The sequence below is a fragment of the Streptopelia decaocto genome (genome assembly GCF_964273445.1).
Source record: "Streptopelia decaocto genome assembly, chromosome: 2".
Classification (NCBI taxonomy): Eukaryota; Metazoa; Chordata; class Aves; order Columbiformes; family Columbidae; genus Streptopelia; species Streptopelia decaocto.
Window position 1 is genome coordinate 152634825 of NC_138655.1, and position 22067 is coordinate 152656891.

The window sequence follows — 22067 nt, forward strand, 5'->3', positions numbered from 1 at the left end:
CTGGTTTCAGTCCCCTATATTATATATGTTATATATATTCAGAGAAATAAAGAAAAGGAAACTATGTTCTTATCAGATTTAAAACCACAGAATATTATTAAAATATTTAGAAATTTTTATACATTAGGCACTACATTAACCACTTTTTGGAGAGTAGTTGTAGGGAAGGGGTTAGTAAGAGTGTGGTGCATGCAGTGGTTTTTTTGTTGTTGAAAGACTTGGAACAGAACCCTTATAAGAAACAAAGGGAAAACGGATTCTTTTATTAGCTATAGCCTTTCTAACTTTAAGGAAGCAAAAATATATCTTCACAATCTCTTCAACCCTCTTATTCTTCTGGTTTTAATATTTTTCAAACAAGTTAGGCTTAGACTGAAGTGGATGTTCAAACCACTCTGCTTCAATCCAGGGAGTGTTTTGGGGTAACATAATGTTTGTATGAAAAGAGCCAAAGAAGTGGTGCAGTCCTAAAGAAAAAGTGGTTTTTACATCAGAGCCCTTCCAAGTCAGAACTAGGCAGCCAAGGAAAACAGAGACAGAAGTATAAAGCACAAAAAACCCAACCAGCCAACAGAAGAACTCAGTCCTAATGACAGCGTGATGATTGATGGGACTAAAATCGCAAGCATCATGAGGAAAGCTTTTATTCATACGGAAATCTATGTGATCTAGAATCAAATAATGCATATCATATTATAAATTTTAAGGGAGGAGTTTTGTTTTTATTCAGATGTATGAAGTACTCCAAACATGTTCCATGTGGGATCTGTGTGTCAGGATGAATAATTTTTATTTTTCTTTCAAACCTCTGGCCTCGGATGGCCTGAGTCTTAACCTTATTATAAAATCAGATCTGTCAAGTTTTTTCAGTTTAATGCAGCTAATCTCTGTTTTTAGGAGCTGATAAGACGTTGTCAAAGCTCACTGTGGGATAAAGGTTTGTATTTGGAGTTTTTACAGATGGAAACAGGTCAGAAGAGTGACGTGAACATGGGTGTTGGTAGTTGGGTGAGTGGGCAGCGCTGCACAGAGCCAGCAGCTGTGGACTGGGAACACTGTGGAGCTGTGGACTGGGAACACTGGGAAACCCCAGGCTGGAGCTTCTCCCTGTGCTGCCCACTGTCTTGCCTTACCCATGGAGGAACTGGCCTGTTGCTGTGATAGCGGGGTGAGAATGATGAACGGCATGGAAAAAAATCTGTATCTAAAGCATGTGGAAAATCTGGAATTAATTACCTTGCAAGGAGCCAAATGAGGAGGAACTGACACAAGTGTGTCAAATAATGAATGCTGCAGAGAAGGTATGTCGTGATCTTTTCATGGCAGAGGATAGGGGTTATTTAATTAACTTAAAAGTTGGCAAATTCACACTGAGTATAATTACGTTGTGGAATTAATTCTTCATTGCAAGTTGTTGAGGCCAAGACTTCAGCGAAGTTCAAAATGTGATTCCAGGTTTATTTGGGCAGCAAAAGGTGCTCTGAGCTGTAGCAGCGAATCCCAGAAGCTTTTTGCAATCTCGTGCTCTGGGATTTAGATAAGTCCCCAATAGCTTTTGATCAAATGACACTGCAAGGAGAAGGAGGGTAAGTTATGTCCATTTTCTGTTTCAAACTTTTGACCTTACTCTGTCGTCTAAGTAACTGTAAGTGCTGAAGGACGTGAATGAGCATTGGAAGGGATCCAGTGTGACCCTTCCTGTGTTTCTGACACTCTTCCAGCCATAAAAGTTAATAACCTCTTCAGACGTCCAAAGTATGACATTATTAGAAAAGTGGCAAAAGACACAAAGATGCTGTATCTTCCCATCGTACACGTACAAGTTTTCAGATGCCTCTCACAGTTTTATTTATACAAAGAAGAGTGGGAATCACCTTTTAGTTAATGCAAGCATCTGATTCTAGTTGAGCTGTTCATGTTTGAGTTATAAAAATGAAGATTGTAGTGAAAACTGAGATGTTCAGATGAGGAGATAGGCTTTGCAGTGCTGCCATGATAAGAAATGTGACATCAAATGAAGACGGTGAGGCGTTCCTATGGGGGCCAGGGAAACCCCCAGGCTGTGTGGGAGGGAGCAGTAGCCTTGGCCATGGAAACCCTGATCTGGACAGCAGCTGGTCCATGAGGTTGTTGCAATAAGCAATATCTGAGATTGTAGATGATTAATAATTTTTTTTTTTTTTTTAATAGGGTAAGCCTTGTGAGCATTAAATTGCAAGGGGGTGATTAAAGACCTTTGCAAAGCAACTTTTGGGTCATGGGTTCTGAGCGTGGCTGGTCAGTGCTCCAGCCATTGCCTGAGGCACAGCCCAGGCAGAAAAGAATGAAAATCGCTGAAAATGTAACTCTGACACAGCCTTACAATCAAAGTCCACTGGAAAGAAGAAGAGAGGAATGACTAAAAAGTCAGTTCTGCATAAGAAATAAGTAGAAGAAAATTTAAGCATGGTTTGTGCCTGGTATTTCCAGATCATCGAGTTATTTCTTAAGCATTACCTGGGCTGCCAGCTGCTCTGAGTGTATTCCCTTGCTGATGTGGACTTACAGTCAGAGCAGGTCTGGATGTAGGATCTGCTTGTGTAGGACAGAAGGCACGGGTACAACTTCACCTGATAACTTCATCTGTGACTTTGGCGGGTTTAAGCGGACAGTTGCCCACCCATTCTGGGGACTCGGATCAGTGGCATTTGGGGACCAAATAAGTGCTTGAAGACACAACTGCAGGACTGAGTTCCTTGGATTTCAGTGCACACGGTTGAAGGCTGAATGCTGATGTGTGTGTGCGTTGGTCTTGGGTATTTCTGTCTGAAACAATGCACGTGTATGTGCTCTCTGAACTGTACTGAAAAGTCAGTGTTTTGTGTGTATTTACAAGAGGTTGTAAATGCTTCCTTAATTCTTGCATTCTTAATTTCTTAAAAAATGGCTACCTTCCCAGGTTCTGCTAGTCCTGTTTCCCAGCTAGAACTTCATAAGAGTATTTAATGAAGTCTCTTGATACTTTTCTACATGTTAAGTAACCTTTATTGGCACCTCTAAAGTATAGCTGTATTGTAGCTGCAAAAACAAATGGTTTTTGTAAGGTATGTTGTTGGTTTGGTCCTCAGACTGGCATGTTTGCTGATTTACCTACTGATTCACAAAGTGAAGTAACCCACAACGGGAATTCCTGCAAACCAGTGAATTAAGAAACATTAGTGATAGTAATTAGCTACCTGTCAGCTCGTGACAACTGAAGAACAAGAGCAGAGCAGTATCTGTTTTGACATATTGATGCAAACTTACATTCGTAGGCTTTCTCAAAAACTTCTGCTTCCAAACCACCAGCCCTTTCTGTGGAAGCCAAACCCAAGTGCTGAACTTTATCATAATGGGAAATGACCTTTGCTAACACCTGCCTGTTTGAAGGCATTGCTCCTTTTGGCTTCTACTACAGATGAAAATGCACACTACTCAGTAAAAGTTTGCTTGCTTTTATTTTATTAAGTATAGCTATGATTTCATTCCAGATTCTTTTTTTTTTAAAATAACTCTATGTTGTATGAAAGAATGTAACCAAGACATGAAAGCAGTGGCTTTATTCATGTTTCAAATATTCTATTATTTTTGAGGGAAAAGGCTACAGAAATCACAGAATAACCTCATTAACATTTGAAATAAATAATGAACTCAGAACTGAGGAAGAAAGGGAGTTGTTTGCACATCTGGCTTACTGCAGAAAATGTCTATGTCTTGATCAAGAGTAGTTGTAAGCTGGAAACAAAAAAAAAAAGAGGAGGATGGGAGCATGGAGATGTGGTTTTCCAGCTGCCTCGGTGTGCGTGGACCCAGCAGACACGTGCGGATTTCCAAGTGCCGTATTTCACAGGCACTGGAGGGTGACGGCTCCTATGAGAACAGCTGCTGTGTGCTAACATCAGCACGAGCTGTCACATTAGGTCTGTAATAATGTCACAGACCTTTAGGAGCCTTCAGAGGTGCTACGGCAGGGAAAAAATGGAATTGTCAAATGTTGTGAAAGCTGTGGAGAACAGGGACATTGATTGTGTCTTGAGGTAACTGAAGATATGCAACTATTTTTCCTTTCGAGCTGTTTTGCAGGCTTATGAGAGTAGGATCTGAATCAGCCTCTGGGTGATGGAAGTCCTTGAGCCAAAGGATGCGTATTTTCGGTGCTTCATAAACACTTTGCCCACATAACAGGAGAACAGTGAGCTGCTTTTGGGCTTTTCTGTTCTTTTAGTAACACGCTTGGAAACGAGTTGAGTAACCAGATGATGTTAATTCATCTTGCTATTTGAGGTCCTTCTGGAACAAAGTGGGTAAATGACATGAATGCATTTTAGGTTGTTTCTTTTTAAGAGTGGAATTTCAGTACTTCCGTTCATGCAGAAACTATGCTAGCGACCGTTTTTGAATGCAGCTTTTTACAAAGAAAAGACAAAGTGATCTGGGACCTTATTAACATGTATTGCAGTTCATGTATTGCGGATGCCTTTAAATGGCTGTTTTATCATATATGGCTGTTGGATCAAAACGTATTTGAAAATATCAACCTAAATCACATTTGCAGGCTGTACAATAAGGATTAATTTTTTTTTATTTCTTGAGACCAGAGACCGATTTCATTTACTCTATGTTATCAGGACAGTCATATTCTAATATTTACAATTGGAGATAGATTAATTTGTTCTGCACACATCTTCCTTAGTTTTGAGGCCCAGATTTGGTTAAAAATCTGAACTTGTTTTTCTTCGAATTGGAAATTAATTGCAGTGAATATTTAGTTATCTCATGTTAGTAGGAAATGGAATACTTTCAGGAGCTGTGCAGTTTTGGAAGCCTTTATTATTTTAGAAACAGTTTGGATAGTGGTTATTCTATATCAATGACAGAAGAAAAAGCTTAATTTGCTGAAGTGGGCAAGTAGGTAGTATCACTGCTGGAAAAATAAATGCAAAAATACTGGTGGGGCAAAGTCCAATGGTAACATTTCTGACTCTCAATAAGTGGCATTATGAGATTTATGAACGATGACTAGAAATGGTGTTTAGGAATGGGAAAAGAAGGTGGTGTGAACCACATATATAGTTTTAATGGAATGGGATACCTCAGATGCATTTTGAGCGAAACTGGGTGAAAGACAGGGAGGTAAATGAAAAACCTGATAAAATAATACCTGAGTTATCTGTGATAAGGTACATTGTACGAGTCTGGCCTGATCTCTTGCTTTGTGAAGATTGCTCACTTGTTTAGACAAGTGAAGTTTGCGTACCTGCAGGCCAGGAAAGCCTGTGATATGGGGCTAAATGGAAAAGGATTATTTAAAGTTGAAAAGATGCAGATAAGTGGGAAAAAATGCAAAAAAGGTGAATAGGATGCTATAATAGATTGGAATAAAAAAAGAAGTCCAGCTGAATTTAGTTCCAGGTGGAAGTACATTACTTTCTGGAAGGGTTTGATGTGCTTTCCTGCAGTCCAGGGGACGGGACTCCGTGGCCCAGCAGTTGCCATGGACCTGTTTGACACCTTTGCAGACCTGCTGAAGGAAGGTTAGTAAAATGGGAGCTCAGTTTTTCCTCAGGGGAAAGTGAGCAGTGAGGTTTCTGAAGGAAAGTGCAGCCCTTCCCTCCACAGCGCTGCTGCCCTGGAGGCCTCGCCCTCAGGCCGCCCTGTTTATTCCATGGAGCCTCCATGGTCTGTAGTAACTCAGGTGCTCTGCTTTGGAGCTGGTGTCTAATGTGCTAAAATGAAGTTCCGAGGCACAAAATTATGAACTGATTTCCTTGGAAAGACAGCATCAGTATGTGTGTACTCTGGTCTTACAGTTCAGGAATTTCTGTGTGGTGTTTTCTGTGTCTCGCAGTCATATCAGAATTGCTTTTCAGCTGCATGAGAGGCAGAAGAAGAGCAGCACGATTTTGTACCTGTTTTGAGTTATGTGGACTGTGGGATGTGGGTCAAAGAACATTGATTTGACCTGTAAAATGCACCTCAGTGCTAGCACTTGCTGTGTCTAAGTTGTAAGTGCTATCCTGCTTCAGGAAACTTGTGTTCCCAGGTAAGACAACATTAGAGTCCATCACAGCTAGCTGAGCAAGAATGTAATTGAAAGCCAAGAAGAAATACTTTAGAAGGAGATGTGGTTTTTGAAAGTTTACATGACTTATTCTGTGCTTTGGACTATCTCCAGCCTGTCTCCCAAAATACGACGGGTAGAAGATGCCTTCATTTAATGCACGTTAGAACATGTAAAACTAAACTTGCTTTGTCCTCCAGAGGAAATTAGAAGCAGTATCTTGCCTCTTAACTAAATCCATAGATAACCATCTTTCAGATGGCATCCTAAGAAGGGAACTCTAATAAAGTAGTTTTGTTTAGCACAGAACAGCTAAAAATCTGCTGAGGCAGAGCAGATGTGAGCAACTGCTGGCTGTTGTTACTCAAGCGCTCAGCACTCAGAGGTGGGGTGTGCACTTTGGATGTTGGTCATTCCCATTTGTATGCTTTTAAAATGAATGTGTATACTTCAGATCTTTTTTTGAAAGAAACTAAAGTTGTTTTACTCTTGTTTGGAAGCTTGAAAAATGAGCTGGAGTCACTGGTGACAGGCAAAACACCCTAACTCATGACTGGAGGCAACAGGAGGGTGGGTCAGGTTGCTGGAAGGGTTGTTTATTAGAACTTGTGGATTTATAGATCATCCCATAGCGTGATTCACATTAGTGCACCTGGGCACGCTGAGTTTACGGTAGGGTTGTGTCTCAGCTGTTGGAAATAGGAAAGCAAGTGATGGTTGTATCAGTGAGCAACAGGCAATTAGGATTCTGGAACACTGGTGCTGGAGTTTGTGATTGAGGGGCCTGAACTGCAAGAAGTAGTAGGAAGTTACTTTTTAATTGGACTTAATAAAAGTAACAATATCATTTCAACAGAAAAATGTTAATATTGTCATAGAAGACATTTGTATTCCCTCCATAAATGATTACTTTTTTTTAGTTCTTCAAAACCGTGTGTCGTGTAACAAAACATGGCGCACTAAAATGGTAGACCAGACTGTTGAGCTCGATCATGTCCCAAGTGATGCATTTTTAAAGACACTGTGGTCACTCAGCATAGTCATTATGGTAATTCAGGTCCCTGTTCACTACTACTTACAACTCCTCAATATTCTTCCACAACCATTAGTGGTCTTCTAATTGTTTGAAAAAGAGTATTCCTGCTTCAGTTTCCCCATGGTAGTTAAGAAATCTGGGCTTTTCTGCATTTGCATCCAGCTGTCAAAGTATGTGGAAATTTGCATTTGCATGAAGGGTTTTTTATGCCCAGAAGAGGTTCTATTTTTACAAAAAACGTGGGAAGAGATTTTGACATTTTGGCGTTCTAATACTATAGTACAACTGCTCTAAATACCTTTTTTAAATTTTTTTTTAATCAATGTAATGTCTTTAACCCACATTAAGGTAAAATAACGTTATTTTGGTAGTGCTGAAACTCTTCTATTACTGACTAGCATAACTAATCTCAAACACAAAATCTTTATGGTAAACCCAAGTCAAAAGGGACAAAGTTGCAATACATCAGGTAAAAGCCATTATTTTTTTTTCCCGTCATATGAAAATAGGAATTCCAGATTTGTGTTCTGAATTGAAATTTGCGAGGAGCTCTGTAGTTATACTGTGGTGCATCAAAATACTGGAAGCAAAATTGTGGATGGCGGGTTTAGAAATCTGTTGCTTTTTAGAAGAATTGCTTTCTCTTCCAAGAAGATTAACCCATTTGGACTCTTTGGTTGAACTTAGTGAGGACTGGTTCCCAGAGAAATGGCAAAATAAGACATTTCCCTCTTGATCAATTTTATCATTTGACTTAGCTATTGCAGCCTTTTCCTTTTGGAAAGCCTGGATACATTTTTCTGCCCAGAGGAGCAAATCTGCGTCCGGACTGGTTTGAATAATGCATTCTCAGTTTTGTTTCATACACTCATTATATGTTCCTCCTTCAAGATTCCTCCTCCTCTTGTCATGTGGGTTTTTTTTGGGGGGTGATTTTTTTATTATTATTATTTCCCCAAGACATTTTCAGGGCTGGGAAAAAATCGTGACACAAATTTGCAGCACCCAGCGCAGCGCAGCATTTATGGAAATGTCTGATTTGCTCTGAACTATAAATTCTAAATAATGATAAGTGGAATTACTGCTGTAATTATCTTTCTTTAGGGAACGTTTCTAACTTGAAATATAAAGCCTGTCTAGTAAATAACATTTATCAGGAATGTTTCCTCAGGCATGCTTTTCAGAATTGTATTTTATTTTTATCGTGAGCAAGATCTGACTCTGCACGGTTTGTGTTAGAGACAGGGAGAATAACTAGAACAGGCAAATGCCTCATAGGCACAGGAAAGCGAGTGGAGAAATGAAAGATGAGCTTCCAGCAGCTGCAAAAAGGATATACACTTCAAGGGTGCCCTATAAGCCTTATAAAGCAATAAAGGAAAGAAAACAATATTATGAAGGGTCCTAACAGCCATAAAATTCCAAAAATGGCAAGGATCGCTTTCATTATATAAAGTGTTCGTTAAAGCTTTAAATAATGAAATAAACTCTCGACACTGAGAATGGAAACCTTCACCGTTCCGCCGGCCTCTGTTTACTTTACAGTAATCCAGGCCATAAAAGTCGTGCGGCAGAAATGCTGCGTCCCCGGGGGATGCCCGAGGGCCGCGCGGTCCCGGCGCCCCAGGCGGGGGGTCCCCGGCTGCTCCCCGGGCAGCCGCCTCCGTGGGGACCTGGATCGGTGCACAACGTCCGAGCTGGAACATCCCCAGGACTGGTTTGGTTGGCTTCGGCTGGGTGTTTCGGGGCTCTTCCGAGGAGAGTTCTTGATCTCTTCTTCCTTGTGAAGCCCGGGAGTATTTTGGGTATCGGGAAAACGTGCTGAAGACTTTGGGACCAGCAAGTAAGTGGGGAAACTCAATAAGGGGTCTTCTGGGATTCAAGGTTGAGGTGCTCAAAAGCGCCTGCCATGTGGAATTACTTACTACTCACTTTTTAAATGAAATCTAGAATTTGCATTAAAATTAAGAATTTAGCAGATTTTACAACAGGTATTTAATTTGTCTATCAAAAGAATGGCCAGAAAGCATTTATTTTGAAGAGGAATACTTTGAAAATTCAAAAGACCTTGTATCTGTTATTTTAGCAGTGCTAATATAGTCCATCCAATCTGTTAATAGCATAATCTGTTTAAATATTTTTTTCTTGAATTAGAAGCCACTTTAGAAAACATTATAAGCTGTAAAGTACACACAGAGCACTCTTCCTTATCTGTTATTGAAATTCAGCCATTTTCTGCTTTGCTTGCAACATACAGGAACAAAATGTATCCCTGGGGAAAAAATATAATTCAGCTATACCTAGGTAAAATTATCATTGAGCCTTTAAGCTGCAACGTACCCCCCTTAAAGGCACTTGAGCAGTACTGTAATTTATGATACTGTTTGCAGTCAAAGTGTGGGATCCCATTAATTTTTCTGCCCAGTGCCACAGTTTCCCACTTGTTTCTTTGTCATAGTTCTGAGTAGTTTCCGAAGCTGCTGATGGGGTTAAACATCTTTTTATAAATACGTTGGAAAAGAAAACAGCTCCTGATATATATTTTTGTGTTCATGTACGTGCTACATGAGATATATTTGTGCGGTTTTGATATCTCTGTACTTGCACCATCCAAAATGAAATGCTTTTGTCTCTTGGCATATTTTTGGAAGACTAGACAGGGAGACTGTCTGCATCATGAGTGGGAGAAGTAAATGAGTCACAGTTCTCTTTATGAGGAGCTTTGTTTCATTCAAATCCCTCTTGCCAAGATGCTGACACTGAATTTGAGTCATCAGCAATAAACAAGTCGTACAGAAAATTGAATCTTTAGAGGGCAGAAAATCATGGGCAAAGGAAAGGCACTCACCGGCGAGCTCTCCGTTAGCCTGTGTTCGAGAGGAGTTATTGATTGCATTATTTCCCATGGTGGATTTTTCCATAAGTGCCTTAAACTAATTCAAAGTCCCAGTCTGAAATTTCATTTCAAAACTTGAATGCGCAGTGCAAACCAGCAACATCAGTCAGGCTTCAAGATCACTCAACATGAAGTTCAGTTTTTACCCCACTAAGCAAGGTGATTGTAGTCCCTGGTTTTACCATTAGCTTTTCACCTGTGCTGTGTCTGAGAAGACTGAGGTCAGCAAGAAGTATTGGCACCATCCAGAAAAAAAGAAAAGATTTGGTGAAATTTGTCTTGTAATGTGTTTGGTTTAATTTTTCCCCACCCTATGTAATGCAGTTATCTTTTGCTTGGATAAATTTCCTATGTCTATCATGGTAGCAGTCCATCAGCACTGAACACATTTGTGTTCAGGAAGTGATAATATGACAGCTAATACATATTTCAAATGAAACTTCTAAACTGTATTGGCTTTAAGTGTTTTACTGTCATGAAAGTAGCACAGCACCTTGTCTGTGGTAGCAGCATTTCTAACCACTCATAGCTTTTAAAGTGTAAATGCTTTAAAGCAGGGTGATACTGTGCAAATATTTTTCATGTGTGAGTATTTTCACATTTAATAACCTTCCCCTCAACAAAACACTAAGAAGTCAGTATTTTGCCGATTTCCTAAAATGCACCTTTTTAAAATTTTCATGATCAGCCTAGTACATGACATACAAATGGATGAAGCTGCCTCACGGAGAGGCCAGGAAAGGGGGCAGGATAGCAGGAACATCTTCAACATTTACAGGCATTTATTACTCCTTGAAATGTCTTGTAGAACGTGGAGTGTCCCCAGGGGCTCTGTGTTTCCCTTGCGATGAGCGTGTGTGCCCTGGTTCCTGCTCAGTCGTCTTTACAAAGAGGCAGAAATCCAACGCCGTTAAAGGACAGAGAAAAATACAGTGAATTTTCAGGGAAAACTGAGGGTGTAATGTGAACAGTAGCAGTTGTGAGCGTAGTCAAATGAATTTACATTACAGCGCCTCTTTGCTAAATCCAGCTCCAAAGCCCTTGCTGTCTGTGAGCGGCAGTGCAGGAGAGTGTTGGCATCTGCAGCTCTGGAAGGTGCAGAACCATGGGCACGAATCACAAGGACAGAGATGGGAACAGGATTACAGAGTGCCAGGGTGCTGAGACAGACAACCTTTTCCCTTGGAAGGTCAGATGGTTTTTCCTTTGTGCTGTCCCTTTCCTTGCAAAAATGATATTATTCTTCTTGTGCCCAAAAAAACCCTGGAAGAAGAAATCAGTGTCCGTATGCCTGTTGGTCAGAAGTCCTTGATGATCAATTTTAAATATGGATGGGGAAAAAATCAGGATAGAATTTGCTGCCTTTTCACTGTCGGTTACTGTTGGTGAGCTCGGATCTCTCAGGCTTGTGCTTTGCTCTTCTTCTCTGGTCACCTTTGGACCCAGTACCCTCCAGGGCATCCATCTGTGGCCCTCCCAGGGTGGAAACCTGTCAGATCACCAGGGGAGGTGAGGAGGAAAAGAGCAACATGTCCAGAAGAAAAAAAAACAAACAAACCCTGGAGAATACTGATGCAAATAGGAGGCTGGAAGTGAAGTGAAAGCAGCCTGGGAGGAAGGGGAGGAGGAGGAGGAGGAGAAGGAAGGGCCTGGGGACCAGCCGTGGGATGCAGCTGAGAAGTAGCGGATCAGGGCAGGGCAGTCGGGAGTGGGGCCAGGACCAGGGTGAGGGCCGAGGAAGGAGATGGCAGACAGAGCAGAGTGATGCAGAGAGGAGGTCTGAATTTGCAGAGGCTTTTAAGAGTTTGTTAATGTAGTGAGTAGAAAAACCAACATGAACTGTATACTGGAAAGACAATATGGTTTGAGACCCTTTTCCCTTCTGTCTTTGGAGGTGGACTTTGAATACACGCAGCAAAGTCCTGCTGGCTTCTCAAGAGTAGAAGGGTCAATTAAGAACAGAGAGGTAGCATAAATCCTTTATTCTCATGGCGAGGTAGTATAGTTCATGTAATCCTGTTGATATTCTCCAAAAGCTGAGCCTGAATTCCATATTGTGCTGTGGAAGAGCATGAGTTAGGTGAACCTGACCGATAAGGAGTTGGTTGCTTATATGATACTTGTAAAATTATTCCATTAATTTGCAAAGGAATAAAGGGCATAGAACAAAGGTCTTAAATGAGTGAAATGGTTATTTATTATAAGAACAGAGTTTAAGCTCACGTAACTTCTGGTGGGCTGTGTTTAGTATATGGTAGGAGCTTATACAATGAGTTCAACATAGCTTTGTAATGCAATATTTTCGTATATATTGTGATAATATTTTAATGGTATATTCTGAAGTCTGTCTACCTGAGAAAATACATATTAATACAAATACCATTAATCCTGATAAATAAAGCGTAGTACTTCCCCAGACTACATGATACTGTTGACTTCGTCCCACCTTAGAATGGAGTCACCGTTGTTTCTTCTCAGAATTAATTCCTCTATGTGATGAACTTCCAACGAGTGAGTCTGGATACTGATTTCAATGAAAACGTTATTGACGAAATATGACACTTGGTATTTATCTTTCCCACTTTGGTGTCAAAGAAATTGCTTGTTCTCTGCATTTCTTTCCACTAAGGACAATATAGGTTTAGAAACCAGTGGAAGAAACTGAAATAGCAGGGCTGGGTGCAGGTTGCATGAGAGATGTCTAGAATGTATAGCTTGAGATATCGATTTGCCTGTGCATGTACCACCATGTGTGTGGAAGAGTAACCAATAAATAGTTAGGCACCTGTTGGTCATAGTTCATATCTAAAATGGCATTGCCAGCTTGCACATACCGCAGTGGAGCAGTGGTTCACCACAGGATATCTCTGCTCTCCTTTAGGAGCGACAGTAAAATAAGAACACCAAATTTTTAATCAAATTCAGATGTGTCTGGAATGCATAATAATTCAATATTGATGAACACAGGAAATAAATGGTAATTTGTTCAGCAAAACTTTAAAAGAAAACTTAAATCTTATTTTCTAATTTTCAAATAGAAATAAACACATTTTTCATTAAAACATTTTAATGAAGTGGCATCTATAGTTACTGTCTGGTTTTGTGAGAAGCTGATGATTGCAGTGGAGAGGGAGCTTGTTTGGGTAGTTTGAACACATGCCAGAAGGACTCAAAATGGGAAGAAATATGTTTGAAGAGTCAGTAGGTCTGAACTTTAAAAGCTTGGGTCCTCTTGCCAAGTCTGCCACTTTTTCCCTGTATAAATATGGGACGGTTATCATTTGAAGTGCTTCACTCTCACTGTCCTCACTTGAAACCACAGATACTTAGCTGACTCCTTTTGTAGAGCAGTTGGAGATAGGGTAGTGGAGAGGACAGGTGTTATTTTAAGCACTGGTTTTTAACCGGGGGCCAGAGGTTGACTCGGGACACTGAGGCTTGGAGAATTTTACCTCCTTATTGCTTATTGGAACCATCCCCAAGAAAAGGTCTTTCATCAAGGAACGTTTGAAGGTGTTTTCTTGTAGTTATTGATTTCAGACCAAACCACAGGGAGCTCTTTCTATACATCAGTGCTAATTTAACATCCATTGACCAGCAGGGCTGGACTGAAATGCGTATGCATTTCTTGGCAAATGGTCTCCTTAGCTGCTGGTTGAACAGAGGGATGGCAGAACTTGAACAGACACGCGTTGCTGTGTCTACCTGAACATGACCGCCAAAGCTCCGCTGCTTTCTGTGGTTTCTGCCCTCCTAAGTCCTCAGCCTTTTACAAACATACAAGTCCAGTTGTTGCAACTGAACTTGACCTGCATGATAAGTGTCACAGTAGCAGATATGCATATAGGAAGGCCTATGGCATCCGGGGGCGTATTAGAAGGGGGGTGGTTAGTAGGTCAGAGAGGTTCTCCTGCCCCTCTACTCTGCCCTGGTGAGACCACACCTGGAATATTGTGTCCAGTTCTGGGCCCCTCAGTTCCAGAAGGACAGGGAACTGCTGGAGAGAGTCCAGCGCAGGGCAACAAAGATGATGAAGGGAGTGGAGCATCTCCTGTGTGAGGAAAGGCTGAGGGAGCTGGGGCTCTGGAGCTTGGAGAAAGGGAGACTGAGAGGTGACCTCATTGATGTTTACAGATATATAAAGGGTGAGTGTCACAAGGATGGAGCCAGGCTCTTCTCAGTGACAACCAATGGTAGGACAAGGGGTAGTGGGTTCAAACTGGAACACAAGAGGTTCCACTTAAATATGAGAAGAAACTTCTTCTCAGTGAGGGTGACAGAGCCTGGAACAGGCTGCCTAGGGATGTTGTGGAGTCTCCTTCTCTGGAGACATTCAAGATCTACCTGGACACCTTCCTGTGTAACTTCATCTGGGTGTTCCTGCTCCGGTGGGGGGATTGGACTGGATGATCTTTTGAGGTCCCTTCCAATCCCTATGAATATGGTGTTATTTCAAATGTCTTATAATTGCAAAAATTATCGCAGTTTTTAGCATCCAAATCAGTTTGTATTGAATTTAGTGTGTGTGTGTGCATCTGTGCTTACACATTTGGAGAGAAGATTCTGGATATTTGAATTATATTTGAACAAATATTTTAACCATTAAAGGTAGATCTAGAGCTCCAGAGCCTAGACTGTATCACAACTTCACTGCCAAACCTCTCCTGAACTCTAATAAGACTAAAAGTATGTGTTTTGTTCTACATATCTAATTATAGATTACTTTCTTTTAGGAAGCTTTTATGGAAAATTAATTTTTTATCCTTACGTTTAAAAAAAGTTACTTCAGGAAACTACAGATACAGTGAAGGATCATATTAATTGAATTTAAGAAGTTCAAATATCTGTCTGCAAAATGTTTTTTTTGAGATTTAAGTGGAAAGTCAGACAAAGAGTCTTTATGCTACTGTTTTCTAGTGGATCTGTGGTAGATTTGTTTTGGTTTGGTTTTGTTCCTCTCAGTACTGCTTAGAAATCAGCTAAAACATTTATATTGCAGAAATGATATAGCAGCAATTTCAAGTCTTTTGTGCCTCACATGCTTGATTAGAAAAATCCCATTAATGATAGAAAATGCTAATCAGCGATGTGTTTTGCCAGCCACTACAGGCCCACACACTCTATAGAATCCATTGTTTATTAACCTAATGAAGGTCATTGTAGCTTTTGAAAGCTTGTGTGACAGCATCTGAAAACGGTTTTGAAACTCTGTGCCACTGGACTCCGGTGCTGGAACACATCAAGGCTGCATATTTACTTGTCAGAATGGTTCTGGCGTAAATGAGTTTTTTTCTGGGGGGAATGATCATACTGTGCTTTTCATTTTTTCATTATACTTGTCAAGACAGATGAAGAGTGCAGTGGTGGCTAAGCTGATGGTGCTGCCATTTAGCAGCTAGACACTGTCTTTATCCATGTCTTACTGATTTTCCTTTTCCTTTCTTGGCAGGAGACATCACACAGAAAGGATATGAAAAGAAGAGATCAAAATTAATTGGGGCCTACCTGCCACAGCCTCCCGGTACGTGTATCTGTGCTTGCGATATATGGAGATGTCAAGTATACTGATAGTTGCCACAATAAAAATCTGCATCTCTGAAGAAACGTATGTGGCAGAAACAAAGCTATTGTTGTGCAGGAAAAGCTTATTCCATCCATTTTATGTATATATTTATATATATGTCTGCTTTGATGTGTGTGTACATTTTTTACATACGTTACTGTGGGCTTGGCAGTCGTGTCTGGAAAATAAAATCAGCCTAGGCTTATTAGAAAGGCATTGTTTCTTAGAAGTAATGCAACAATACAGTGGAAAACGTGATGTCCTAATTCATTGTGACCTCAGCCAAGTAAAACGTTCTTAACAGAGGTATACACAAGATTGGAAGAGAACCTTGGAGCTTTGTACCTTCCTTAATTTCTGGATTTTTTTTCCCAGATCTCCCTTTTGAAGACACTAGAGAGACCAGCAACATCCCTAGATTTCAGCTTGGGCAATCAGTCATTTATAGATACCTGGTCTCAGAGTTGAGGGATACGTTGCATGTACTTGCCTAAAAGGTGTAAAAATATCATGAGATTAAATTTGATAATGTATTGCTTCATTGAAATGATATACAAGAACTTTTCAGAGTTCTTTCACTCTTCCGAGCACTGGATCATGTAGTTGTAGGTACTGGTGTGGGTCTCCGTTTTGTGTGCCCCACATACTTGTGCCATCTCGCTCACCTTGTGAAGGCTCCACTTGAGCTTGGCTGTCCTCTGAGCCCAGTTTTTGTTGCAGGCCTGGGAACTAGTTTCCTACTTCTTTTACCAAATCCTGCCTTTATGATGGAGTTGATGGTTTTCTATCTGAACCACTCATGTGTGGAGGCACTGCCTTGTGCTCTGTTCTTCAGGTGTATATATATTAGCCAGCTCTCCGTAGCAGAAGGCATCTTTGTGCCTTTGGATTTCACTCGGTCTGCTTCACTGTTGGGAACTCCACAAAAGAAATCAGTTTTACAGACACCTCCATTTTCGGAAGCAATGCAGCCTGATTGCAGGGTGTCTGTGACATTTCCTAAGCATTGGGAGCCATTAGAGAATGAAACAAATCAAATCAGCGGAATTACAATACCAGAGGTGCAGTTATTAAATTTCTGGGTATTTATTGGTCTGACCAGACTGTCAGACGTACCGTCGCCTTCACGGTATGTTCTCATGAGACCTGGTTAGGTTTGCTGAGTTACGGAGAGACTGTTCCCTCACAGTAATCCTCAACACAGCCGTGGGCTTTGTACCACTATTTGTCTTCTGGTCAAACTGTCTCAGTGGCTGAAACTGCTGGGGATTTGTCATGAATGGAGTGATGAAAGAGGGGAGGTGGAGAGCCCTGTGAGGTTTATCTTTCAAGGTCTATGTTGTGATACTAAAGTTTTCCAATGTAAGGAGAAGCAGAGAGATCTCTGTAAGCCAGTCCTCTAGTGGGGTCCATTCAATGATTTGAAGAGATCATGACTGAGGATGCAGCTGATTTAGGGCTGTTTTAAAGATGGGACAAAACGGAGTGAACATTTTCTGCTCTACAACTTCCCAGAAAATGCTGCACTGGGAGTGTGGGATATGGATGAGTGAAGGAAGAGTATAATGAGATGAAGAGGAGAAGTACTGAAATCTTGTCTTCTGTTTTCTTCTACGTAAATCGAGCTCAGTCGTTTAGCTGATGGCTAAACAAATTATTTTATTATAGTGGAAGACACTGCTTCTCCTGTATTATTTTCCTCCAGAAACTGATAATTATTTGTGCTTGGGTCTTTGCTGTCTTTGTACTTTTTGTTTGTTTTGTTGTGTTACCTTTTGGACAAAGTCTGAGAGAGTTCAATTTTATATTCTCCTTCTAAGGCTTTACTCATCCGAACGGCCTCAGGTCCCTGCTCATTAGGAAGGAGGAGAATAATCCTTTCTAAGAAATAAGATAGCAAAACAGATGCTGCCTTTTGTAAGCCTCTGTTAATATCTGAGCAATCACATACGTGACCAATTAGTCATTTGTTTCTTTGTTGTAATCTGTTTTGATGGGGAACTGCAAGAATTCACAAGCTTTGGTGGTCCTGTGTCTTGCTATTAAAGGGGAATAGACGTGTTAGAGATATTCTGAAACAGTGTGGAAGCGGACATGGCTCTTTCGCTGGACTGGAGGCATTGGGGAAGGATTTGCATTCTGTGACTGCGTTCAGTGAACTACAGGAAATCCAGAGGCAGTTCCCCGGTGTTGGGACATCCAGTCCTGCCACTGCACCTTTGCTGACATTACTAATGCCCATGTTGGCAGAGTGGAACATTGACCCGCGTTGGCTCCGTGAGTGTCCTGTGCTGTCTGTGCGTGCGTGTGCGTGTGTGCTCTACTGCATGGGGGCAGCAGCTCCATTCGTTGCTGTAACAAATGTAAAAAAACTAAACGTGAATTAATTAGTTTTTTTCAACTTGTTACAGCAGCGAATGGAGCTGCCGCGGTACGGTGTAGACTGCAACACAGTGAAGGAGCTGCCAGAAGAATGCTCCGCACTGCCAACATTGGTGTCTGTGACATCCGGGAAGCGGCCGCTAGAGAGAGAGCAGCCAGCACGGCAGGAAACCGGCCTCTCTTTTATTTTCGTTTTGGTGAGCACAATGAATGTATCTTTTCCAGTCCATATCTGTCTGTAACTGTGCCTCATCTGGAAGCCTCTGGTAGACACCTACATCAAGACGATAGACTAGGAGCTGCCAGTGACCAGGCAGGACAACCAAAGGACAACACCTGGAAGGTTGTTACCGACTTTTATCTGCCTAAAAGTGAAGAGATGGGAAAGGAGAAGAAATAGTTCTTCTTAGTAACATTTGACAGTGTTAACATCTCTCTAGCTTCCACACTGTGAATACTTTGGAGGAAGTTTTATACAATAAGCTGGCAAAACCCAGGAAGGTGTGTGTTTCTCATTCCCTTTTTGGCACTACCTTTTTACAGAGCTCTGGACAGGTCCAAACGCACTGGAATCAGAGGAAGCTGTAAAAGTCTAAGCACCCCTAATTCTGTGCTGTTTCCAAGTAGAGATCTCCGCCTGAGCTCCGCTCACATCCAGACCATTCAGGAGCAAGCTGACTTTCAGGAACAGGCGTAAGGCTGGTAGAGCAGACCGGAGGAAGAACGTTTTGTGGGGCTACATGGCTGCAGCGTGGACAGGCAAAGAGTGACCCCAATAGCCGAGCCCTTCAGCAGGTACCCATCGTGCCTGCCGGGGTGACCAGTGGCTGGTGGCAGGCAGGCTACTCCTGCTCCTGCTCCCGCTCCTGCTCCTGCTCCCGGGGTTTGTAGCAAGGCTGTGGAGGATTCACGGGCCCCCAGGACAGCAGGTTTTCATTGGCAGATGAGGGCACATAGAAGACATCCCACTCTTACCTGTGTGCTTGTCCACACTCCCACAAGGTGCTCCAGACACAATGTAGGAGATGGCTAGAGGGAAGAGAGGATTTGCAGTTCTGTCAGGATGAGACATACCTGTAAAAAAATTATCCCTTTAAGAGACCCTTCCCCAGTCATTTTCAAACCATAAGGAGATCCGTATCGGATTCTTACTGTGCTGCTTGTATTTCTCATCTTACATCGGGCTGCTCTAAGTCAGGTTCCCTCAGTCTGCCATCGTTAACTTCCTTTGCCCAAGACTTTTGCAAAGTGGGAATGATTAAATTTAAATTGCAATTTCACGTTTAACTGAATTAATGATATAAAACCACACAAGTGCTAAATGTAGGCAGTTGAAGTTTATATTATACATACAAAAACACACACATACATATATATATCTCTTGACATATACCAGAGGTATTTTCGTTGTGCTCACTGGGATGCTGTCATTTTAGAAAGGAGAGCTGGTACTTTTCAGGATAATCTTAATCCGAAAGGGGAAGCTGGGCGGCCACATGGTTGATGGCGTACCAGGTGATGTGGGAGTTCACCCTTAGGCTCCCTATTTTTGACAGGACAGTCCCAGAGAGTATATTGTCACATATGCTGTACAGCAAATGTGCATTGAGTCCGAAACATGGGGGACATGCTGGATCCACTGCACATCTGCGAGTTGACTCCGCAGTGCAGGCGCAATGGGCCTGACACATCCAGATGCTGCACAGACTGCACATATGCGAAGGACATTTGTACAGTTCCAGCCGCGCTGTCGAACATCCAGAAATCCGGAACGGATGTGCTGCGTTTGGCAATGTTAATGGGAGAAGGGCTAGGGAGAGTGCCCTTTTTCTTTCCCATTAAATCCCCACCTGCTTTAACTTAGGGAGACAAAACTACAGCTTTGTTTCCTCAAAACACTTTCTCAGGATGTCAGTTTGTAGCTGGAGATGTTCTGTGCGCAGAATAGTTTTTCTTTTCTTAGCGTGCCCGTATGTCAGACATCTGAAAATAACAGTGAATCTGGGCCTTTCTTATCTGCACGTATATCCCAGTCTCTCCCATGCTGTGACCTTCCTCTTGCTGCCTCTGTGGAGGAGCCCTGACAGCCAAGAGCTGAAAGAATAACCACTAACACAGGCATTTCTTTCAGAATACGTTTCTGAAGATTATCTTGATTAGATCAGTCAGTTCTGGGTAAGATAACATGTGGACAGCTGCGTGCACACTATTAAGAGAAACCCTTCCTAGAAGGAAAATAACTAAATTACCTGCATCCCCCATAAGCTGTGTTTTTTCCCAATTTGCTTCCAGCCTTTTGCCAGGAAATTTGATTATTCATTCGCAGAACAGAGATGATGTTGTTATCAATTAAGCTTTGCTTCTAACAGCTTAGACATGGGTGGTTCATTCTCTCTTAATCAAGTGCTGTGTCTACACTAGATTACTTTCTATAATTTCCCATCATGGGTACCACCAGTGTAGCTCTAATTGTAGCGTAACCATGTAGACCAGTCACCAGCGCTTTATTTATTATGGCTAATAAACCTGTGAGATGTGGTGTTTAAAAGGCCCCTGCTGCTCCTTTCGCCGGCCTGGAGACAGATCGCAGCATCTCCCGCTGCGGGAGGAGATAACACGCTCAGCGTCCCTTTACCTTATGAAGAAACAATCTTCTGTAGAATTACAGGAACCAGTTTCCATAGGCTCTGTTATTAATGTGACACTTATTTATATGTGTGCATACATTTACATACTTTTCTGTGTGTATGCATGCATACATTTCCTTTCAGCCATTCCTGCTGCTAGCCCTTTGGGCACTCAACGTAAGCTTGGTGATTACAGTGTCATTTTCTCTTCCACAGATATTATGTGGATTGCAACATTATTTGGATAGGAAAGATTACAAGGAAATATTTAAACAAAGCTCGATTCTGGAATTAAAAAAATCCTCATATATTCACTTTATTAATAATAATGAGTATTCCTATCACATCTGCCTTCCTAATTCTTAAGGATCTTATCAAGGGATAACCATGATGGAGCATTTCAAAGCATATATGTAGGTTGAGAACATGGATCTCACTGAAAGACATCTGCATTGCACAACTCATGGACACATTTCTGAAAACAGCGTGACAAATGTTTCACAGATGAGAAACTGTGGCTCATAGATGAACGCGTAGTGAGTCTTGTTTTTAAAAAAGAGTTTTGATTTGAATTGGTGGATGCCTTGCAGAGCTTAGTTTGCTTAAAGGGAGAAGTTTTGAAAGCATCTGAGAACTAGCCCTTCATGCCATCACATAAAGCTTGATGGTTACTGCTCGGCTTTTGCCATGCTGCGTGAGGGCTGATTTATATTGTTTTACACACTCTTTGGTTTATGATGGCACCTCAGTTTCCTATCCTGCAGCAAGACCTCATAATATCAAACCTTGTTCAACCACAGAGCAAAAGATATCTCCTTGCAAAGACTTCACACCCTAACAGTAAGACAAAAAATTGGGTGTAAGGGAAGAAATGAGTACGTGACGAAATCAGTTAGTTATGCAGGTAGTGGTGTCAACATTCAGCATGATGGGTTTTTGAGGGAGGATATTTTTAGTACACATCAGAGTCGGGATGTTTTTCAAAGGATTTGAAGAATTTCAATGAAATATCTGTTGGTGTTTGTGGAGAGCATCTGTGAAACATAAGAGCATAGGAGAAGCATGAAGGTGTTTTTCTAAGAATCTGAAAAATGGGTGAGTAAAGATGGCTCAGTCAGAGGTGAGCAAGGGGGTGTAGAAAGGAGAGATACCAGTGAGGGCCTTGCAAGCAAGCTTCTTTGTGCTGGAGCGGAGGAGGTGGAACCAGGGGAGGCACGTGAAGAACCGGGTGTCACTGTCAAAGGGAGGAACTGCTGGAATTCCCAACACTGTCCAAATGGACGGGTCTGCCCCACATTTCTTTTGTTGAAAGCTGCAAGAAGGGTGTTAAGCTGCTGGCAGTGTAAGGTGACCAGTGCATTGGTGAATGTGTTTGCTATGTGGACAGATAGACTTTCACTATATACTCTCCCAAAATAATCTTGCAGTGTTACACTGACGCTGTAGGAAATCCTAGAGAAAAATGGAAATCAGAGATTGGGTGT

General features: G+C 41.6%; 1 protein-coding gene across 9 annotated transcripts in view; it reads left to right on the forward strand.

Annotated features, from left to right (window-relative positions):
- The window catches only part of DIP2C (disco interacting protein 2 homolog C), a 326391-nt gene that overhangs the window by 159552 nt on the left and 144772 nt on the right, over positions 1 to 22067 (forward strand). For 7 of the 9 annotated variants that reach the window (XM_082043979.1, XM_082043982.1, XM_082043981.1 and 4 more), the window contains exons 2-3: positions 15461 to 15532; positions 17986 to 18153. In XM_082043979.1, the coding sequence (XP_081900105.1) occupies positions 15461 to 15532; positions 17986 to 18153 (240 nt within the window). The remainder of the gene's footprint in view (positions 1 to 15460; positions 15533 to 17985; positions 18154 to 22067) is intronic. The other 2 variants (XM_082043985.1, XM_082043986.1) reach the window with 1 other exon arrangement.